General features: G+C 45.4%; 1 protein-coding gene across 1 annotated transcript; it reads left to right on the top strand.

Annotated features, from left to right (window-relative positions):
* The first annotated feature begins 4,438 nt into the window (after positions 1-4,438).
* Positions 4,439-5,605, top strand: LOC116930555. Its single transcript, XM_032937932.2, has one exon. The coding sequence runs from the start codon at positions 4,439-4,441 to the stop codon at positions 5,603-5,605; it is 1,167 nt and encodes a 388-aa protein (XP_032793823.2).
* The last annotated feature ends 11,330 nt before the right edge of the window (positions 5,606-16,935 follow it).

Raw genomic sequence — 16,935 nt, 5'->3', positions numbered from 1 at the left:
GAGGGAACACAATGGTGCATCGACCGGGAAATTGATCCCGCTCAGCCTCTCGTGGCGAGACGATTTCTCCCCCTCAAGTCCCGCGTGGCAGGACCAGACATATCGGTGATTATCACAAACATCTGAAAAATTCGGGAGTAATTAGGCAGTTCAAGTGCATATCTGAATTTAACTTGTGAAATTAAGTCAATAATTGTGGCACGAAGTGACAAACTGTATTCGTGTGTGACGTCGAGTTTCTTGTGTTTATCGGCCGCGGCACTATCGTAAGCTTGTAGTCTGCCAATTCGGCTGACTTTATCGCCCTGAACGACGTCACCAACAACTCGCCACCCAGATTCACCATCATGGCGGATCCAACGGCCGACGACGACGAAGAATCACACACAGAAGACCCGAGAGTACTGAAAGTGCTTCGAGCCAACGCAAAACGGCGAATCACAATTCTAATAAATCTCGTTCGAGATTTGATGGCCGATCATGTTATCAATCATGGACATCAATAAAAAACAGAAAAGAAGATCTTGTCGTCGCCTTCCAGGAATGCAATCACCACAACGAGTGCTACAAAGCAATCTGCCCCGACGATTTAACAAGTGAGGTCTGGATCGGCACGATCGAAAGAGACCTCGACTTCTGGCTCAACCCCATCGAAGAACATCTGCTCGGCAGAGTAGGTGAGTCGAGTTCAAGCAGATCATCGGTCCGCTCGCGGCTTTCCTAACAGCCATTATCGAATGAAGAAATGAATCAAACGCATTCTCCTCGACCGACTTCTGACCCCGACTGGATCGACTTAAGACGTCGGGTAAACCAACTAGAACTCCAAGGAGTGCACGGGTATTCCGGAAGCCCAAGCCTACGCCCAGGCCGTTCGCCGCCACATCCCCCACAGAGACCATCTTCCGCACCGATTCAACATCCAGACGTGGACGACGGTCATCATGGGGCTAGACCAAGAGGAACTTCACTTGATCCTTATAGAGGTGAAGGTGCGTTCCACGGTTGGGACCAGCCACTAGGGTTTGGAAACGGCACCTTCGCCCGCCCACCACAAGTTGAAAGACGTGAAACTATCGCATACACCGCTCCAGCTGAATCGAAATTGATGATCGAAGATCGTGAGTGGGGAAACCATGAAGTCCCACAACACGCAAACGAAGAAACAGCCCCAAGCTGCAGCTCCGAATCGTCATCGTTTGGTTTCGGCCCTGGAACGAGCCATTCAAACAGCCATCCAGCTATGCTTCCAGCCAGCCATCCAGCTATGCTTCCAGCCAGCCATCCAGCTATGCTTCCAGCCAGCCATCCAGCTACGCTTCCAGCCAGCCATCCAGCTATGCTTCCAGCCAGCCATCCAGCTACGCTTCCAGCCAGCCATCCAGCTATGCCTCCAGCCAGCCACCCGGCTACGCTTCCAGCCAGCCATCCAGCTATGCTTCCAGCCAGCCATCCAGCTATGTTTCCAGCCAGCCATCCAGAGACGCTTCCAGCCACGCTTCCAGCCAGCAATCCAGCTACGCAGCCAGCCGGCCATCCAGCGACGATTCCAGCCAGCTTTCCAGCCACGCTTTCAGCTAGCCATCCGACTACGGTTTCAGCCGGCCATCCAGCAACGCTTCCAGCCAGCTTTCCAGCCACGCTTTCAGCCAGCCATCCGACTACGGTTTCAGCCGGCCATCCAGCGACGCGTTTAGTCAGCTTTCCAGCCACGCTTTCAGCCAGCCATCCGACTACGGTTTCAGCTAGTCATCCAGCGACGCTTCCAGCCATGCTTCCAGCCAGCCATCCAGCTATGCTTCCAGCCAGCCATCCAGCTATGCTTCCAGCCAGCCATCCAGCTACGCTTCCAGCCAGCCATCCAGCTATGCTTCCAGCCAGCCATCCAGCTGTGCTTCCAGCCAGCCATCCAGCTTTGTTTCCAGCCAGCTATCCGGCTACGCTTCCTGCCAGCAATCCAGCTACGCAGCCAGCAAGCCATACAGCGACGTTACCGGCTACGCTTCCAGCCAGCCATCCAGCTATGCTTCCAGCCAGCCATCCAGCTACGCAGCCAGCCGGCCATACAGCGACGTTACCGGCTACGCTTCCAGCCAGCCATCCAGCTATGCTTCCAGCCAGCCATCCAGCTATGCTTCCAGCCAGCCATCCAGCTATGCCTCCAGCCAGCCACCCGGCTACGCTTCCAGCCAGCCATCCAGCTATGCTTCCAGCCAGCTATCCAGCTATGCTTCCAGCCAGCCATCCAGCTATGTATCCAGCCAACTTTCCAGCTATGCTCTCAGCTAGCCATCTAGCTATGGTTTCATCTAGCTATCCGGCTACTCTTCCTGCCAGCAATCCAGCTACGCAGCCAGCCGGCCATACAGCGACGTTTCCGGCTACGCTTCCAGCCAGCCATCCAGCTATGCCTCCAGCCAGCCATCCAGCTATGCCTTCAGCCAGCCACCCGGCTACGCTTCCAGCCAGCCATCCAGCTATGCTTCCAGCCAGCCATCCAGCTATGTTTCCAGCCAGCTTTCCGGCTACGCATCCCGTCAGCCATCCAACGACGTCTCCGGCTACGCCTCCCACCAGCCATCCACCTACGCTTCCAGCCAGCAATCCCGCAATGTTTCCACCTGGACATCCGGCTACCTACAGCTATCAACCTCATCCGGTATTTAGCCACCCACCCTTCATGCAGCAAGTTCCGCCGACGTTTCATACCGCAGCCACGACCCTGGGCCCAGCCACGACTGCGTCTACCTTTCCGTCACCCTTTGCGCCTCAGCAACACCCGGCAAGTCCTAGCCGAACTACGGATAGCTGGATAACGGACCCGAACTGGAACACGACACAGAACCACCCATCATCTTGGCTAGCGTCCAAACTCCCACGGATCAACCTCGCACCCTACGACGGAGACCCTCGGAATTGGTCCTATTTTATTCAGAACTTCAAATGCCTGGTCCACGACGTAGTGCCGGACGATGCACAAAGAATCATCTTCCTTAAAGATTACCTCAGCGAAAAGGTACGCAACAGCATTGTGAATTCGTTGCGCGATCCAGCACAATATAGGTCGGCTCTGGCGAAACTACAGAGACGGTACGGGGACCCTCAACTGGTGGTCCGAGCCCATGTACAAAGTTTAATACTACTCGTCGGACCGAAGGAAGGTGATTTCGAGGCCCTCTGCGTCTTCTCTGGCGCAATCCAAGCCTCGGTCGCGGATTTGACCAACGGGGGTCACTTACATGATCTCCTCGCCCCAGGCCTACTTTACCAAGTAACTTCAAAGCTCCCACCGGCCCTGATGCAGAAGTAGGGTGACGAAATGTGCAGCCTTCAACCAAGAGCCGCCACGCTTATCGACTTCGACCAGTGGCTCGAATCACGAGTTATGGCTGGGACCTGGGCCGCTCCAGTGCTACCACCGATCCCCACCGTCAGCCGGACACGAGAAAGAGCGCAGAGAGGAAAGGAAGAGCCCAAAATGCCGGCCGTCCGTCACCCGCGGATCCTTCACATGTCTCACCGCGCGCCTTGCGTAGCATGCTCCGGACCACACCCGCTGGAAAAATGCAATAAATTCTCTAAACTGACGCCTAAAGCCAGAGCTGAGCTCCTTTTAGAAAAAGGGGGTTGCTTCAGGTGCCTTCATCCTGGACACAACAGTAAAGCCTGTAAAAAAAAGGTGGCTTGTGGCCAAGACAATTGTAAATCTTACCATCACCCGATGGTACACGGAGCTCCACGGATGTTTGCTCCGCCGAAAATTTCTCAGTCCGACACGCCTAAAACAGAACCTGCGGCCCCAGCAGCGCCATCAATCTTAAAAAAGGGCAAGAACTTTTGCATTACTAGCAAGAAAACTTCACTGGATCAAGTTTTGTTAGCCGTCGTACACCTCAAGATCGAAGCAAATGGTTATTCCTTCGAGACCTACGGCCTCCTCGATCCCGGAGCTGAAATGACCCTGGTGACCAAAGATGTCCTGCGTATGCTGAAATTGAATCCACCTCGCGAAAAAATGCAGATGGGAACCTCCACGGTAACGGCCCGTTGTTATCAGTTGAAAGAGCGGACCTGCACATTTCCTCGCTCGACGATTCCTTCTCTTTCAGCGCCTACGAGGTTTCAGCGCTAACGACATTCAACCTCCATCCTGGATATGTCGATTGGCCAAAGGAAAAGAAGAAGTACCCACACCTGGCTGACTTAGATCTACCGCCCGTAGATTTCTCGAAGATAACGATCCTTCTAGGCTCCGACTATCAAGAAGCGCTCGAACCTTTACAAATTCGGAAATCGACCAGCGAGTCTCCCGGGCCATGGGCGATCAAGACTATATTCAGGTGGTGCGCTCGCGGCCCCCTTTATAAATCTGCCAGTAAACATTCACCACCCTCCATCAATCTCATCCAGAATTTAAAAAAAAAACAATCTAAACGAGATGGTCCACCAGTTATGGTCAATCGAATCCTTTGGTACACATCCGGATGTGAAGGCGCCAATCAGTGGAGACAACGCCAGAGCTCTAAAGCTGCTCGAAGAAAATGTGCGCTACTTAGGTGAACGCTATGAAGCGCCGCTCTTATGGAAGCTGGATCAACCCAACCTTCCTAACAACTATTCCGTGGCACTATCACGGTTCCACACAATGGATAGGAGTTTGAAAAAATGTCCCGTGAAAGCCAAGTCTTACGAAGCCACCATCAACGACTACATCACGCAAGGGCATGCCATAAAATTGCAAGGAAATGAACTGGAAGGCCCGATAGGTCTAACATGGTACCTCCCGCATCACGCAGTTTTTCATCCGGACAAACCCGGAAAATGTCGCGTAGTTTTCGACGGTGCCTCTACATTTCGCGGAATTTCTCTCAATAACTGTCTGTTAACTGGCCCAGATCTTTTGACGAGCTTAATTGGAGTGTTGTTACGTTTGAGAGAAAGACCGATAGCCCTTTCCGGGGAGATCAAGGGAATGTTCCACCAAGTCCGCGTCCGTCCTGCCGACAAGCACGCTTTACGCTTCCTCTGGAGAACCCCCGACACCGCTGGACCTCCGGACGTATATGAAATGCAAGTTCAAATTTTTGGTGCCGCGTCTTCGCCCACAGTTTGCTCTTATGTCCTGCGCCGAGCTGCCGCCGATATCGAAGAAGAGTTCCCGGGCTTAGTCGAAAAGGTAGAAACCAACTGCTACATGGACAACTACATGGATTCTTTTAATACCGTAGAGGAAGCCATAGAATTTGGAAGCAAGTTCCAAGAAGGTTTGAAGAAAGGCGGCTTCCACTTGACACAATGGATGTCTACGTCACGGAAAGTGCTTCAATCTGTCCCTAAAGATCTCAGGTCTGATCCAAAATTGAACTTAAATCTAGAAGCACTTCCGGCCGAGAAAACGCTTGGTGTCACACTCAATTGGCAAGAAGACGTTTTCGTTTTTAAAGTGAAAATTCAAGCCGGCTCCGACACCTACAGGACCATCTTGAGTGATGTTTGCGGACTGTATGATCCCCTCGGGTTTTGGACACCAGTCACTCTCACTACCAGAATTTTACTTCAAGATATCTGCCGGATCAAACCAGAATGGGACGAGATCTTACCTTAACCATTGCTTGAACGTTGGAAAATTTGGGTCTCCAATCTGCATCATCTGGAGTTCGTAGCCGTGCCCAGGTGTCTTCAACCTTTTCCTCCGACGTCCGTCCAACTTCATATCTTCGTGGATGCCAGTGAATTGGGTTACGGCGCAGTGGCGTATTTGTTACTGCAGAATAGGAAAACCAGCACGACGGTTTTCGTAATGTCAAAAAGTAGAGTCGCCCCAATCCACCATCTTACCATCCCTCGTTTGGAACTATCAGCCGCCCTACTTGGCGCCCGCCTAGCCCGAACTATCAAGAACGAGCTTCGGTTGAAGATAGACGGCGAAATATTTTGGTCGGACTCCTCTACTGTATTGCGCTGGATTAACTCAACGCATTGTCGGTACCACACCTGGGTGGCAAACCGAGTCGGGGAAATTCTTACCCTCACGATTCCTCAACAATGGCGACATTTGCCGGGTATTTTAAACCCCGCTGACGACTGCAGCCGTGGTGTTGAGGCCTCCGCTTTGACGGAAAATTATAGATGGTGGACTGGCCCGGATTTCCTTCTTCAGCCCCGGCAAACTGGCCAGCAATGCCAGAACATTTCGTCCAGTCAGTCGATGACCCTGAGATCAACCTTTCAAAATGGGCCGGGAATGTCTCCGTTCCCACCCCTCATCCGCTTCTACCCATCTTGCAGAGGAGTTCCAGTATGTGCCGACTAAGGAGGATCATCGCCTGGGTGTTGCGTTTCATCCACAACAAATTTAGGCCTGCCGCCGAGAGAAGATCCAAGCCGTACCCAATAATTCTCGAGCTACGAGAAGCCGAAATGATCCTTGTCCGCCTCGCCCAGCTTGAAGAGTACGGAACCGAATACAGAAGGCTCAGCGAAGGAAAGGAATTGGGTCCAGGGTCTAAAATTGTCACGTTAACGCCGTTCTTCGACGCGGGAGAAAAATTAATCCGCGTAGGCGGCCGTTTGGGCTACAGCAACTTCCCGTTGGCCATTAAGCACCCGTTTTTATTGCCGGCGGACCATCTTGTAACGAAGCTGATCGTAACTAGGGAGCATCTTCTTCTCAGACATGCGACGGTTGAGAGAACGGTCGCCGGACTACACAAAAGGTATTGGATTCCGCGGAGCAAATCATCAGTCAACCGCATTATCAAGAATTGTTTTGATTGCAAGCGTCACCGCGCCCAACCAGACATTCCACTCATGAGCGCTCTCCCAATTCATCGTCTTCAAGATGACCGACCCGCTTTCTCGAATACCGGAATTGATTACTTCGGACCGATCTTGACGACTGTTGGTCGGAGAAGAGAGAAGAGATGGGGAATAATATTTACATGTTTGGTGAGCAGAGCGGTACACTTCGAGATGGCGTACTACCTGGACACCTCCTCGTTCCTGCTGGCCTTTTGGAGGTTTGCGCGCCGAAGAATCCGGCCGGACGTGATATACTCTGACAACGGAACAAACCTCACATCCGGTGAATTGGAGTTGAAAGCTGGATTAGACCGTCTTAACCAAACCGCCATCGCGAACGAGTTGGGTGCTCAGAACATTGAATGGATATTTTCACCGCCTTCGGCCCCTCATTTCGGCGGCGCGTGGGAGAGCCTAATCAAGTCAGCCAAAGACTCGCTGTCTTTTGTTCTTCAAGATCATACATTCCCTGATGAAGTCCCTCTCTCCGCCTTGATCGAAGTAGAATTGATCATGAACGACCGCCCGATCGGCCGTTGTTCAACGGACCCAAACGACTTCTCAGTCCTCACCCCGAATCACCTTCTGTTAGCTCGCGCTAACCCCAGCCTCCCAGCAGACGTGGTGTACGAGTCAAGTCCAAATTCCAGACAGCGATGGCGAAACGCGCAAATCATTGCCGACCACTTCTGGCGAAGGTGGACTGCGGAAGTGTTGCCCTCCCTCTTAAAAAGGAAGAAGTGGTATGTCGATCGTCGCCATATTCAAGTTGGAGATTTGGTCCTCATCGTCGATCAAAACCTTACAAGGGGGAGGTGGCCTGTCAGTTACGTTGATGAAGTCTACCCAGGATAGGATGGGATTCCTCGTTCAGCACTAGTACGGAACAAGGATGGAGTCTATCATCGCCCCGTCTCCAAGCTGTGCGTCGTAGAAGAGAACAACTTATTAATTTCTGACGACAGCGGAAATTATGCCGGCGATGTTCCCGCCAGCACAGCATTAAATGGATAATTTTGGAAATCGAAGCCTGTTTTTCCCTGTTATAGATGTCACTTTGTATACTTTGTTTACCCTCCCCTTTCTCCCTTGCTGAAAGGGTGGTTGGGGCGACAGAGGCAGTTACGTGGCCACACTCGCGCGGAGACTAGCTAACTCTCTCTAACGTGTAACTCAATTTTTTCCACAGTTGATCGATTGTTTGCTCAAGACTGTAATCTGTGTGATGAGAATAGACAAGCCAGAAGGGCGAACAGAAATTATATTTGAGAAGTGTCTCGTCAAGGTGTTCCAGAGGGAACAGTCTGCAATTAGAAAGGAGATAACTAAATGTTTTGCAGGAAGCAGAATTGGGGGTTCGATATTTCGATCCCTTAAAGCAAGTGACACTCTTCCTTGTACACGGATGAGTCTGTCTCTTTGGTCCCAGATTGGAACAAGAGATGCGATTTTCTCCTTGGGTTGGATTGGGTTGTCCTGCTGCAGAGATTCAAATGCCTTGGGTTATCGCTCCCGTTGGAGCTGCCGATAAATAGTCAGCTCCGCTTCATCCAATTCTTCTCTAGATAGTCGGTTAATTTGGATCACCTTTTCGAATACCTTTATTGATTCCATAAATTCTTGTCCAGGGGGTCTTAACATCCCTTGACTCCTTCTTAGGAATCGTGCGATCCATGCCGTTCTTCTTACTAGTCGATTCCAAGTAGATATTCTGTCCAAATTCCATTCGATGGTGGTTGTTGGAGCTGTGATGGCTGCTGTCGTGCTGACCGTCGTACTCCTTGCTTCCGATTCAATTTCGAATTGAATTGTTTGTGGAATTAGGGTGTTGGGGGAATCTGGCCATTCCGATCTTCTTTGAGCCAAATCGGGCCGTTCCACCATAGAGTTGAAGTTACCAGCGTTGGCGCTGGCGCTCCCCGCGAGGCAAGATCGGCCGGATTTTGGAGACCTGGACAGTGTCTCCCCCACTCGGGCTGAGAGAATTTTCTTATCGTTTCTACTTGGTTCCGAACGAATGGCTTCCATTTGTTTGGTTCGCCTCTGATCCATCCTAGTGAGACTAAAGAGTCCGGCCAGTAAATTGTCCTCCAATGCTGGATTTGCATTGCTGTTTTGACGACTTCACCTAGGCGTACGGCTAAAAGCGAGCTTAGTAATTCTAACCGAGGTAAAGTAACTTTTTTCTTGGGTAGAATTTTTCCTTTGCAGATGCTCAACAGAAGTTGAATCTAAAAACAACTAACCTTTAAAAAACAAGTTTCATTCAACAAGTTTCTATTTTTGTGTGAAAGGGGAAAGTAGTAAATGTATTAAAAATTCAAAATATGACACATAAAAAAAAAAAAAAAAAAAAGAAGAAAACTTCAAGTGAATTGTCTTCGTTATACCATTAGTGTTTCAACAGCCACCAAACAATCAAGTGTTAAGTAAAAATAGAAGTTTTTAACGTAGTGAAGAAAAACAACGAAGAAACCTTAGTGATGGAACAGAACAGTGAAGACGCAGTGCAACATAATGAAGCAAGTGATAGTGAAAGTCAACCAGAAACGAACTACATAGTGATCGAAAGTGACATTGAAACAGAAAGTGAAACACAACGAGATGACTTTTCGGGGATTATGGTTTTTATCCACCAACGTTCAAATTTATTCCAAATGCTACACAAAAAGCAGCACTACCTAAATGCACCCAACTTTATCGGCAGCGAGAGCAGATGCCATTCAAAAACGAACACAAGCCATCACACGATTACGTGATCAAGAAATTTTCTTAGAAATGATAGACGCCCCAAGGGAAGAAATAAGAAGATGTATCACCAAGAAATTTGGTTCCGCTGCATGGGATTACCTCTGGACAGGTGGGCCCGCTGTCACTTACAGTGCTGCCCTCACGGGCAGGATTGTAGGTGGCAAGGGCCTTCGTTTTGTGTTTATGTTGGAAGTGGCCCTTGCCCCCTTTGTTCAGTGTGTGTTTTTCAGTTTAGTATACCGTAACGGTCGTGAACGAGGATCTCTCGTTTACCTCCCCCGTAATCCAGTTTAAATTTTAAGTTCCCAATTTTCTCTCTCTCTCTTTGTTCTCCCTTTTTTCAACAAAGAATAAAGCCGTGCGTTTTCCCTCAAGTCATATTTTTCATCTTCATTATTTTTCATCCTCCATCGCACATCTTTTCTGTTACAACGTCTCCACTGCACGTGAGCGTTAGTAACAACAAATGAAGGACCGCCCACCAAACATGGTGGAAGATCCGTTTTGAAAAGGGAGGGGCTTATCTCAACTTTAAATTATAATTTAAATTACTAAGAAAATACTAAAAAAAAATAAAATACACCATGCGACTCAGCATGAAAAACTGAGTATACCCATAATTTTTTTACAGTATTTATTTTTGGTGCAACGACCCTATTTATTGCATAATATGGGAAATCAGAAAATATTTGTTTGTGTAAAACAAAAAAATTATAAAACGTGTCCCTGTGTCATTTGGCACCCAATTGGGAAAAGCGGCAATCGGATATTTGATGACTTACATACTAGTCAACAAATCTTGTAGGTTAGTTTAAAAATTTAAAAAAACTGTTTTGGATAGCTTATTGTTTATTTAACACTAGAAAAAATTTTTGTAGCTTTATTTTAAATTTTACTACCCCATTTCCCTTATCCGCGCTACACACCATTCGCCATAAGACGCTGGGTTAAATGGCCCTAGCGTTCGGATACTAGGGGCGGGTACTGTAGATTAAAACATAAAAACAAGTATAATTAAGACAGGATTTTAATTTCAAAGAATGATATTTTCTAGAAAAATAATGAATTTATTTAAAAGATTACAAATAAAAGAAACTTTTTGCATAACTTGTTCAATTCCAATTTATAGAGCAGTAAAACATCCTGCGTTGCGCGTTTTCCACAAATGCGAAAATCTCATTTGTGTCCGAGTTAGTCTGCTGCGGCTGCAGCGTCTTATGGAGAAACAATATTCTTCACGTTAAAAATTAAGTTTTCATAACTATAATTTAGATTTCCCCCTTTTCTTCCTAGCAATGGGTACCCTATTCATCTTTTCATTCTTGGTACAACCTGGGGGTTTTCTAATGTCCTTCGATACACCCAGAAATGAAAACAATAAAGTTTTGCTATGGGAAAACATAATTTGTTTTCCAACAGTTTGGAAACATGATGTCTCGGAGGCGGTGGCAAACGACTCTTGTTTAGATATATCTAAACAACTGTTTCCTATTAGGAAACAGCGCTTCTCTGAGAGTGTGTGGGACCCGTTGCTCACCTCTTTTGTGTAATAAACCACGTGTATGCCATAGGGCAAATCGTTTTCCCTTTTACATTTAAAAAAAAATGATAAATTTCTTTGTTAACTGTGATTATTTTTTCATTTTCAGGATAAAGACGTCGAAACGACACCTACAGTTTCAAATCCGCGACAGCAAAGGAACAGAACTTCCAGAGTGCTACGGTACGAGAAGGAAAATATGCAATCAATCAATACAGTAGAAGAAGAACAGTACCTTCCGAGTGAACCACGTGCTAGTCAAGTGGTCCCAAGAAGGGAAAGAAGTAGTCGAGCAGTCAAACAAATACATAATGTATGTGGTCGTTAACCGTGTCTTTCGGTTTGTTTTCGTGATAAAGATTCAAAATAAGGTTTCAATACAACACAATTAATCGAGTGAACCGTGTCTGTGTTTTTATCCCCCTCATCAAGATATCAATTAAGGTTTCAATGTAGTAAATTCAGTGAATCACATTGAATCACCCTTCTTCAAAACAATCTCTTGTAACGTAATTGGAATTTGGGAAATAAGAGAGTTTACATAATCATATTTTTAATTTAAAGAAAAAAATGTGTTTTTAATTTCTTGATAAAGATCTTTTTCAGTATGTACACGCATTTCTTGTTCGTCGAACTCTTTCAAAATTTCTGAGAACGCTGAATCTATTGGCATCAAATCTCCACTGGCTGGTGGCCAGCTATTAAAAACAGACATTCTTGGATCATCTCCCAGCCATTTATTCATTTTTAGACTGTTATAAACTGGATATCTAAAACGATAAAAATTGCTACATATTAAATGAATTATAATTTCTCGCATCAATAATAGGCCCACTTATTGTGAACAACTATAATGGACTCCACTGTTTGATATGATGACGTCAACTCCATGAAAAAACCGATATACTGCTGGGAGTCCATCCTGGTTTGAACTTGGCGAATAAGATTGCATCCAACTTCATTTGGTTTTGAAATGCAAGCAACTACAGAAACACTGTTTGGTATATTGGTTCGTTGAGTACCAAAATATGAAGACATTCTACCTTTGCTATCGAACCTAGCACAATTAACATGATAGCTTAAAACTATGTAAATGAATGAAAATAAGTAAGATTAAGTATACTTATAGCGGTGTTCGTTGACGTTAACCTTTGACAACCAAAATTTAACTGGCTTTTTACGAAACATTGAAGAAAAATCAACCTTTTCCTTTTTCTGTGAGCTAGAGATAGGCCACTGTGCCATCTTTCACAAATGAGCTCTTCTAATTGACTATGCAGTACACAAGTTAATTTGAAAATGAGAAAAAAACTTGTCACTTGTCACTAGAGAAGATAAGAATATTTTTTTTAAATTGTGGAATATTCCGCATCACGTTTGTACGGCACGTAATTTGCCGTCAGGTTTTGAAATGATTTTGGGAAAACTTGAGTGTGTATTACTGACTAGCGAAAAAATTAATTCGAGAAAATTTGCTGGAATACAGTTGCCAAGTGTACTGCGCAGCATCGGAAAGAGTACTGCCTGTACCCATAGAATGGGTACTTACATGAAAGGGAAAGAAGGGTGGTTGCAAACAAAGGAAAGGAAAGCCTGGTCTTGCTGACGGAAATGTCTTAGTTTGATTCGTCTGCCACACAGCCGGCCCTGTTTCCAGCACTGGAAACATCCTCGACATCCGCTTCCAAAAGACAAAGTTTAGGCGCGGACCGCACAAAGACAGAGGTTTTCGTGGGGATTTGAGAAGGTTCCTTCCTGCCTTTCCGTCCGGGAAGAGCTTGGATAACCTTCACTTCTGCGGAACGTACTACTCCATCTTGGCCTGGGATGAGGCGAACGATGCGGCCAATAGGCCACTCTCCTCGCTTCATGTTCGGCATGATAACCAGAACAATATCATTAACGGCTAAATTTCGTCGAGGGCATAGCCATTTTCTCCTTTCGATCAAATTGGGGACGTATTCCTTTAGCCATCGATTCCAGAAATGAGTAATAATTTCTTAGGAAACCAGCCATCTCTTTTTTATCAATCCACCGAAATTCTCAGTGCCGTCGACATGAAGGCACGGATTGGCCCGTCCAGTTAGAAATGGTTGGGAGTCAGAGGCTGTGGATCATGTGGATTGACGCTAACATAAGTTAATGGTCGGGCATTATAGGTAAGGCGGTAACGCCGGACATAGCCGTGAGAAGAATTTTGTCGTTGAGTGTGCGCTCGTTGAGAACGCTGTGAAGGGCGGATTTTGCGGATTTTATCAGGCGTTCCCAGCTGCCGCCGAAGTGTGGGGAGGCAGAAGGGCTGAAGCGCTACTCTACATTTTGATTGGCCATTTTATTTGCCAGTTTTTCTTGATTCCATCCGGACATTGCATCGGCGATTTCTCGTTCGCCAGCAACTAGGTTTGTCCCGTTATCACTGTAGCAGATCCTTGGGAGACTGCGTAGATCGACGAAACGAGTGAATGCCATCATGAACGAATCTAAATCCATTGAACGGGTGATGTCTAGATGAACTGCACGGCAATCGAGACAGGTGAACATGACACCGTAGCGTTTGACTTTTCGATGGAAAATGGTTAAGGAATATGGTCCGAAAAAATCAATGCCTACATTGGAAAATGCGGAGAGACGAGATTGAAGACGGCTTGCTGGAAGTGGGCCCATCAGAGGGGGGATTGGTTTGCTGTTGCGTAATTTTCAGGTGAAACAATCTCGGAGTACAACATCGCCCAACCTCCGTGACATCATTTATTACGGACAACAAAGTCGGTACAATGCTCAAACGTTACCGAAAGCTAACTAATAGCCAAAATATAATTTCGTCACATCATACAGTCGCATGTTTAAGGAAGGAAGAAGAAACCAAGCCAGTGAGGTTTAAACAATACGCCCATTGTCTGGAGCACAGCGCCAACGCTGCTCCCTTCCATTAACCGCAACTGGAGCCGTATTCGAACTCTGTCTTAAGTACGCGGGGTTTGCTTAAGTATGCATTGGCTTCCTCAAAATTCTTACTTTGCCAAATAATCTATTCTGACACATACTTTAGAAGACAGCTTCACTTGAAAGTAAAATTATTTTGCTTTTCAACCTCTGAGTAAACTCAATTCGTAATCCAACTTTTTTACATTTTGGGGCAGAAAGTCAACTAGAATTACTTAAAGTTTGCATTGTTTGGAATAATTAGTCTGCTGTATGACATTTAAAAACAAAATAGTGCAAGCGTTTTTCATAACATGAAATATTACGATATTCCTTTCGTTGAAGAATTAATATTTGACCTCCACAATCTAAAAAGGGTATTACATGGAGAGGAATCTAGTAGCGAAGAAGATGTGTATTTCCGCGAAAGGCGAAACGAAGCGATTCATAGAATGGCTCCCTTTAATGCAAACCGGAATGGAATTTTCCACATTTACAACGACGAACAAGTCTACAAAGTTTTTAGCTTTGACAAATCTTTAATCTATTACATAGTGGGTACGTTTTACTATGATAAGGAGTATAAATCAGCTTAATCTAATTATCCGTTGTTTTTACGTTAATAAAGATCTTATCAGAGATCAACTAGAAAGACAATTACGTGGAATACGATACATTCCAACGTTAAGTCATGTTCTTGTTGCTTTGCAGTTCTATGCAAATGGAACATTTGAAAATGCCGTTGGAAACATTTTGAAAATTAGTTAACCTTCGGTCTCGAGGTGCATTAATGCCGTATCTTACGAACTTACTAGAATTTCAGGGCAATTTAAAAATTTTCCTAGAAATTTAGTTAATATTTAACGAGGCTGTTATGAAATCGCTGGCATACGTTGGGTAATCGGTGCAATTGACGGAATTAACGTTCGGATACAAGGCCCTCATCAACACGAAGCAGAATTCGTTAACAGAATAGGTTATCATTCGATTAGTGTCCAAGCAATTTGTACAGCAGATTAAAAATTTTTTAGCGTTAACGCAACAAAGCCTAGGAGCTGTCATGATTCGACAATGCTAGCCCATATAGCACATTTCTGCCGTCGGATGTCCGAATCATGGCCGAACATCCGTTAGATATCCATGTACTCATTGGGTAGTTCCAGGGATGTCCGTCGGCTAGTCACCTTGGAAGTGAAATGGATGTGCGAAAATTATATTCTACGGACCTCCTTCCAAAAACCAAGAAGATTTTCAATTGTTTCATTTAAGGATCGGCCTCGAGACAATCAGTGCGCTGTTTTGCCAATCAGTTTTCTCATTTCGGGCCATCGAAGCGTGGCTCAGGGTGGAAAATTCTTCGCCCCGAATTCAATTGGGACTTAATCGAGGTACTTAATCAGGGAAGCTACCCCGATTGCAATCTATCGATTCATCGATGCAAAAAACATAATCGATTGACTGTTTCACCCGATCGATCCGATAACAACCCCGATAATAGCTCGTTCTACCCGCCTGCCCCAATTTTTACTCTGAAACCGAAAGAAAGGCATTTTAAAAAAATTGCGTCGGGGCAACGAGTGGACCTCAAATTTTTCCCTTCACCGCCCCGGTTGAAAAGTGGCACCTCAATTCAGCCCCGAATGCACTTTATCGTTGCGGGGAGGTTAACTCGATTAGAGCTAATTGGGGCCGATCGCTAGGTTTCATTATTAACTGTCAAAATTTATTTGTTTCCAAAAGGGGAGAGCTTAACCGTGTTCAAATTTTTCCCTTGAAAGTATTTTTATTTTAAGTCCAGCATTCAATACGAAAAATTAAAAAAATAAAAGAGTAGTTATCTATTTGCCGGGTGGTTTATTTTTTAATTTATTACAAAAAAATGAATAAAATATATGTAAGTCGTGAGTTTGTTTGCACACGTTTGCCGTTTAGCTTACGGGAACCAACCCATTGGAAATTAACTTACAGAAAATATATATTATTCAGCATTTAATAATATTCGAAGCAAGTATACTTATGATAGGATTTTAATTCCAAATAATAAAAAACTACTTTAAACTTAATAAATCATGCTGAAGTTTAAAATTTAAAAAATATTTTGCATAAATCGTTTAATTGCAATTTATACACTTCTGGTTTAACATAAGTTCGACATCATCTTGACTTTTTAAAAATCCTGTTGGTGATTTGTTATCGAAAAAAAAATCAAGTGTTTTACAACAATTCGATTGGATTGTTCGAAAACGATGATTAGTTTATCTGACGATTGGCACAGTGGAAAAATATTTGTCTGTGGTGCGGGAGACCGAGTTCGAATCCAGATATAGCCTGATGTTTTTAAAGATTAGAGGTCCATACATGTCATATTTATAGCCAAATGAAAGCCCGTTCGGATATCCTTAGAATGTCCGACGGCGCTGTTGAGGGCGGTCAAAACCATAAAATATTACATCCATAGAACATCCAAATCGGATGTCGGGCTTTCCGGCGGATATCAAAAAGATGCACTCAACATCCGACCTCGACATCTGTCGGACATCCGACGGACTGCATTGTGTTATGTGGGAGCTAATAGTATTATTGGTCGTGATTTAACAAATGGATAGTTTGGTAAGGGTTTTTTACTTGGATATGGAGGCTACGGATGCACTACATTTATGATGACCCCCATACGGCGCCAAACACTCATTCTCAAGAACCTTTCAATAATGCTCAAACAAAGAGTCGTAACCCAATTGAAAGGGCTTTTGGAGCAACTAAGGGAAGGTTTCATTGCTTACATGGAGAACTTCGTTATCAACCAGGAAAAGGTTGAAAAATCATCATTGCTTGTTTTGTTTAGAAAAACATTGATCGTAGCCGTAATCTCCCAGAAATTGATGACGAAATACCTGACGATGACCAACCCATAAACTTACCAC

Source organism: Daphnia magna, linkage group LG7, assembly GCF_020631705.1.
Source record: "Daphnia magna isolate NIES linkage group LG7, ASM2063170v1.1, whole genome shotgun sequence".
Classification (NCBI taxonomy): Eukaryota; Metazoa; Arthropoda; class Branchiopoda; order Diplostraca; family Daphniidae; genus Daphnia; species Daphnia magna.
This window is presented reverse-complemented; position numbering and strand designations above follow the sequence as displayed.

Bases quoted from the DNA above. Each gene is read 5' to 3' on its own strand.
- LOC116930555 (XM_032937932.2), top strand. From the start codon at position 4,439: ATGGTCCACCAGTTATGGTCAATCGAATCCTTTGGTACACATCCGGAT.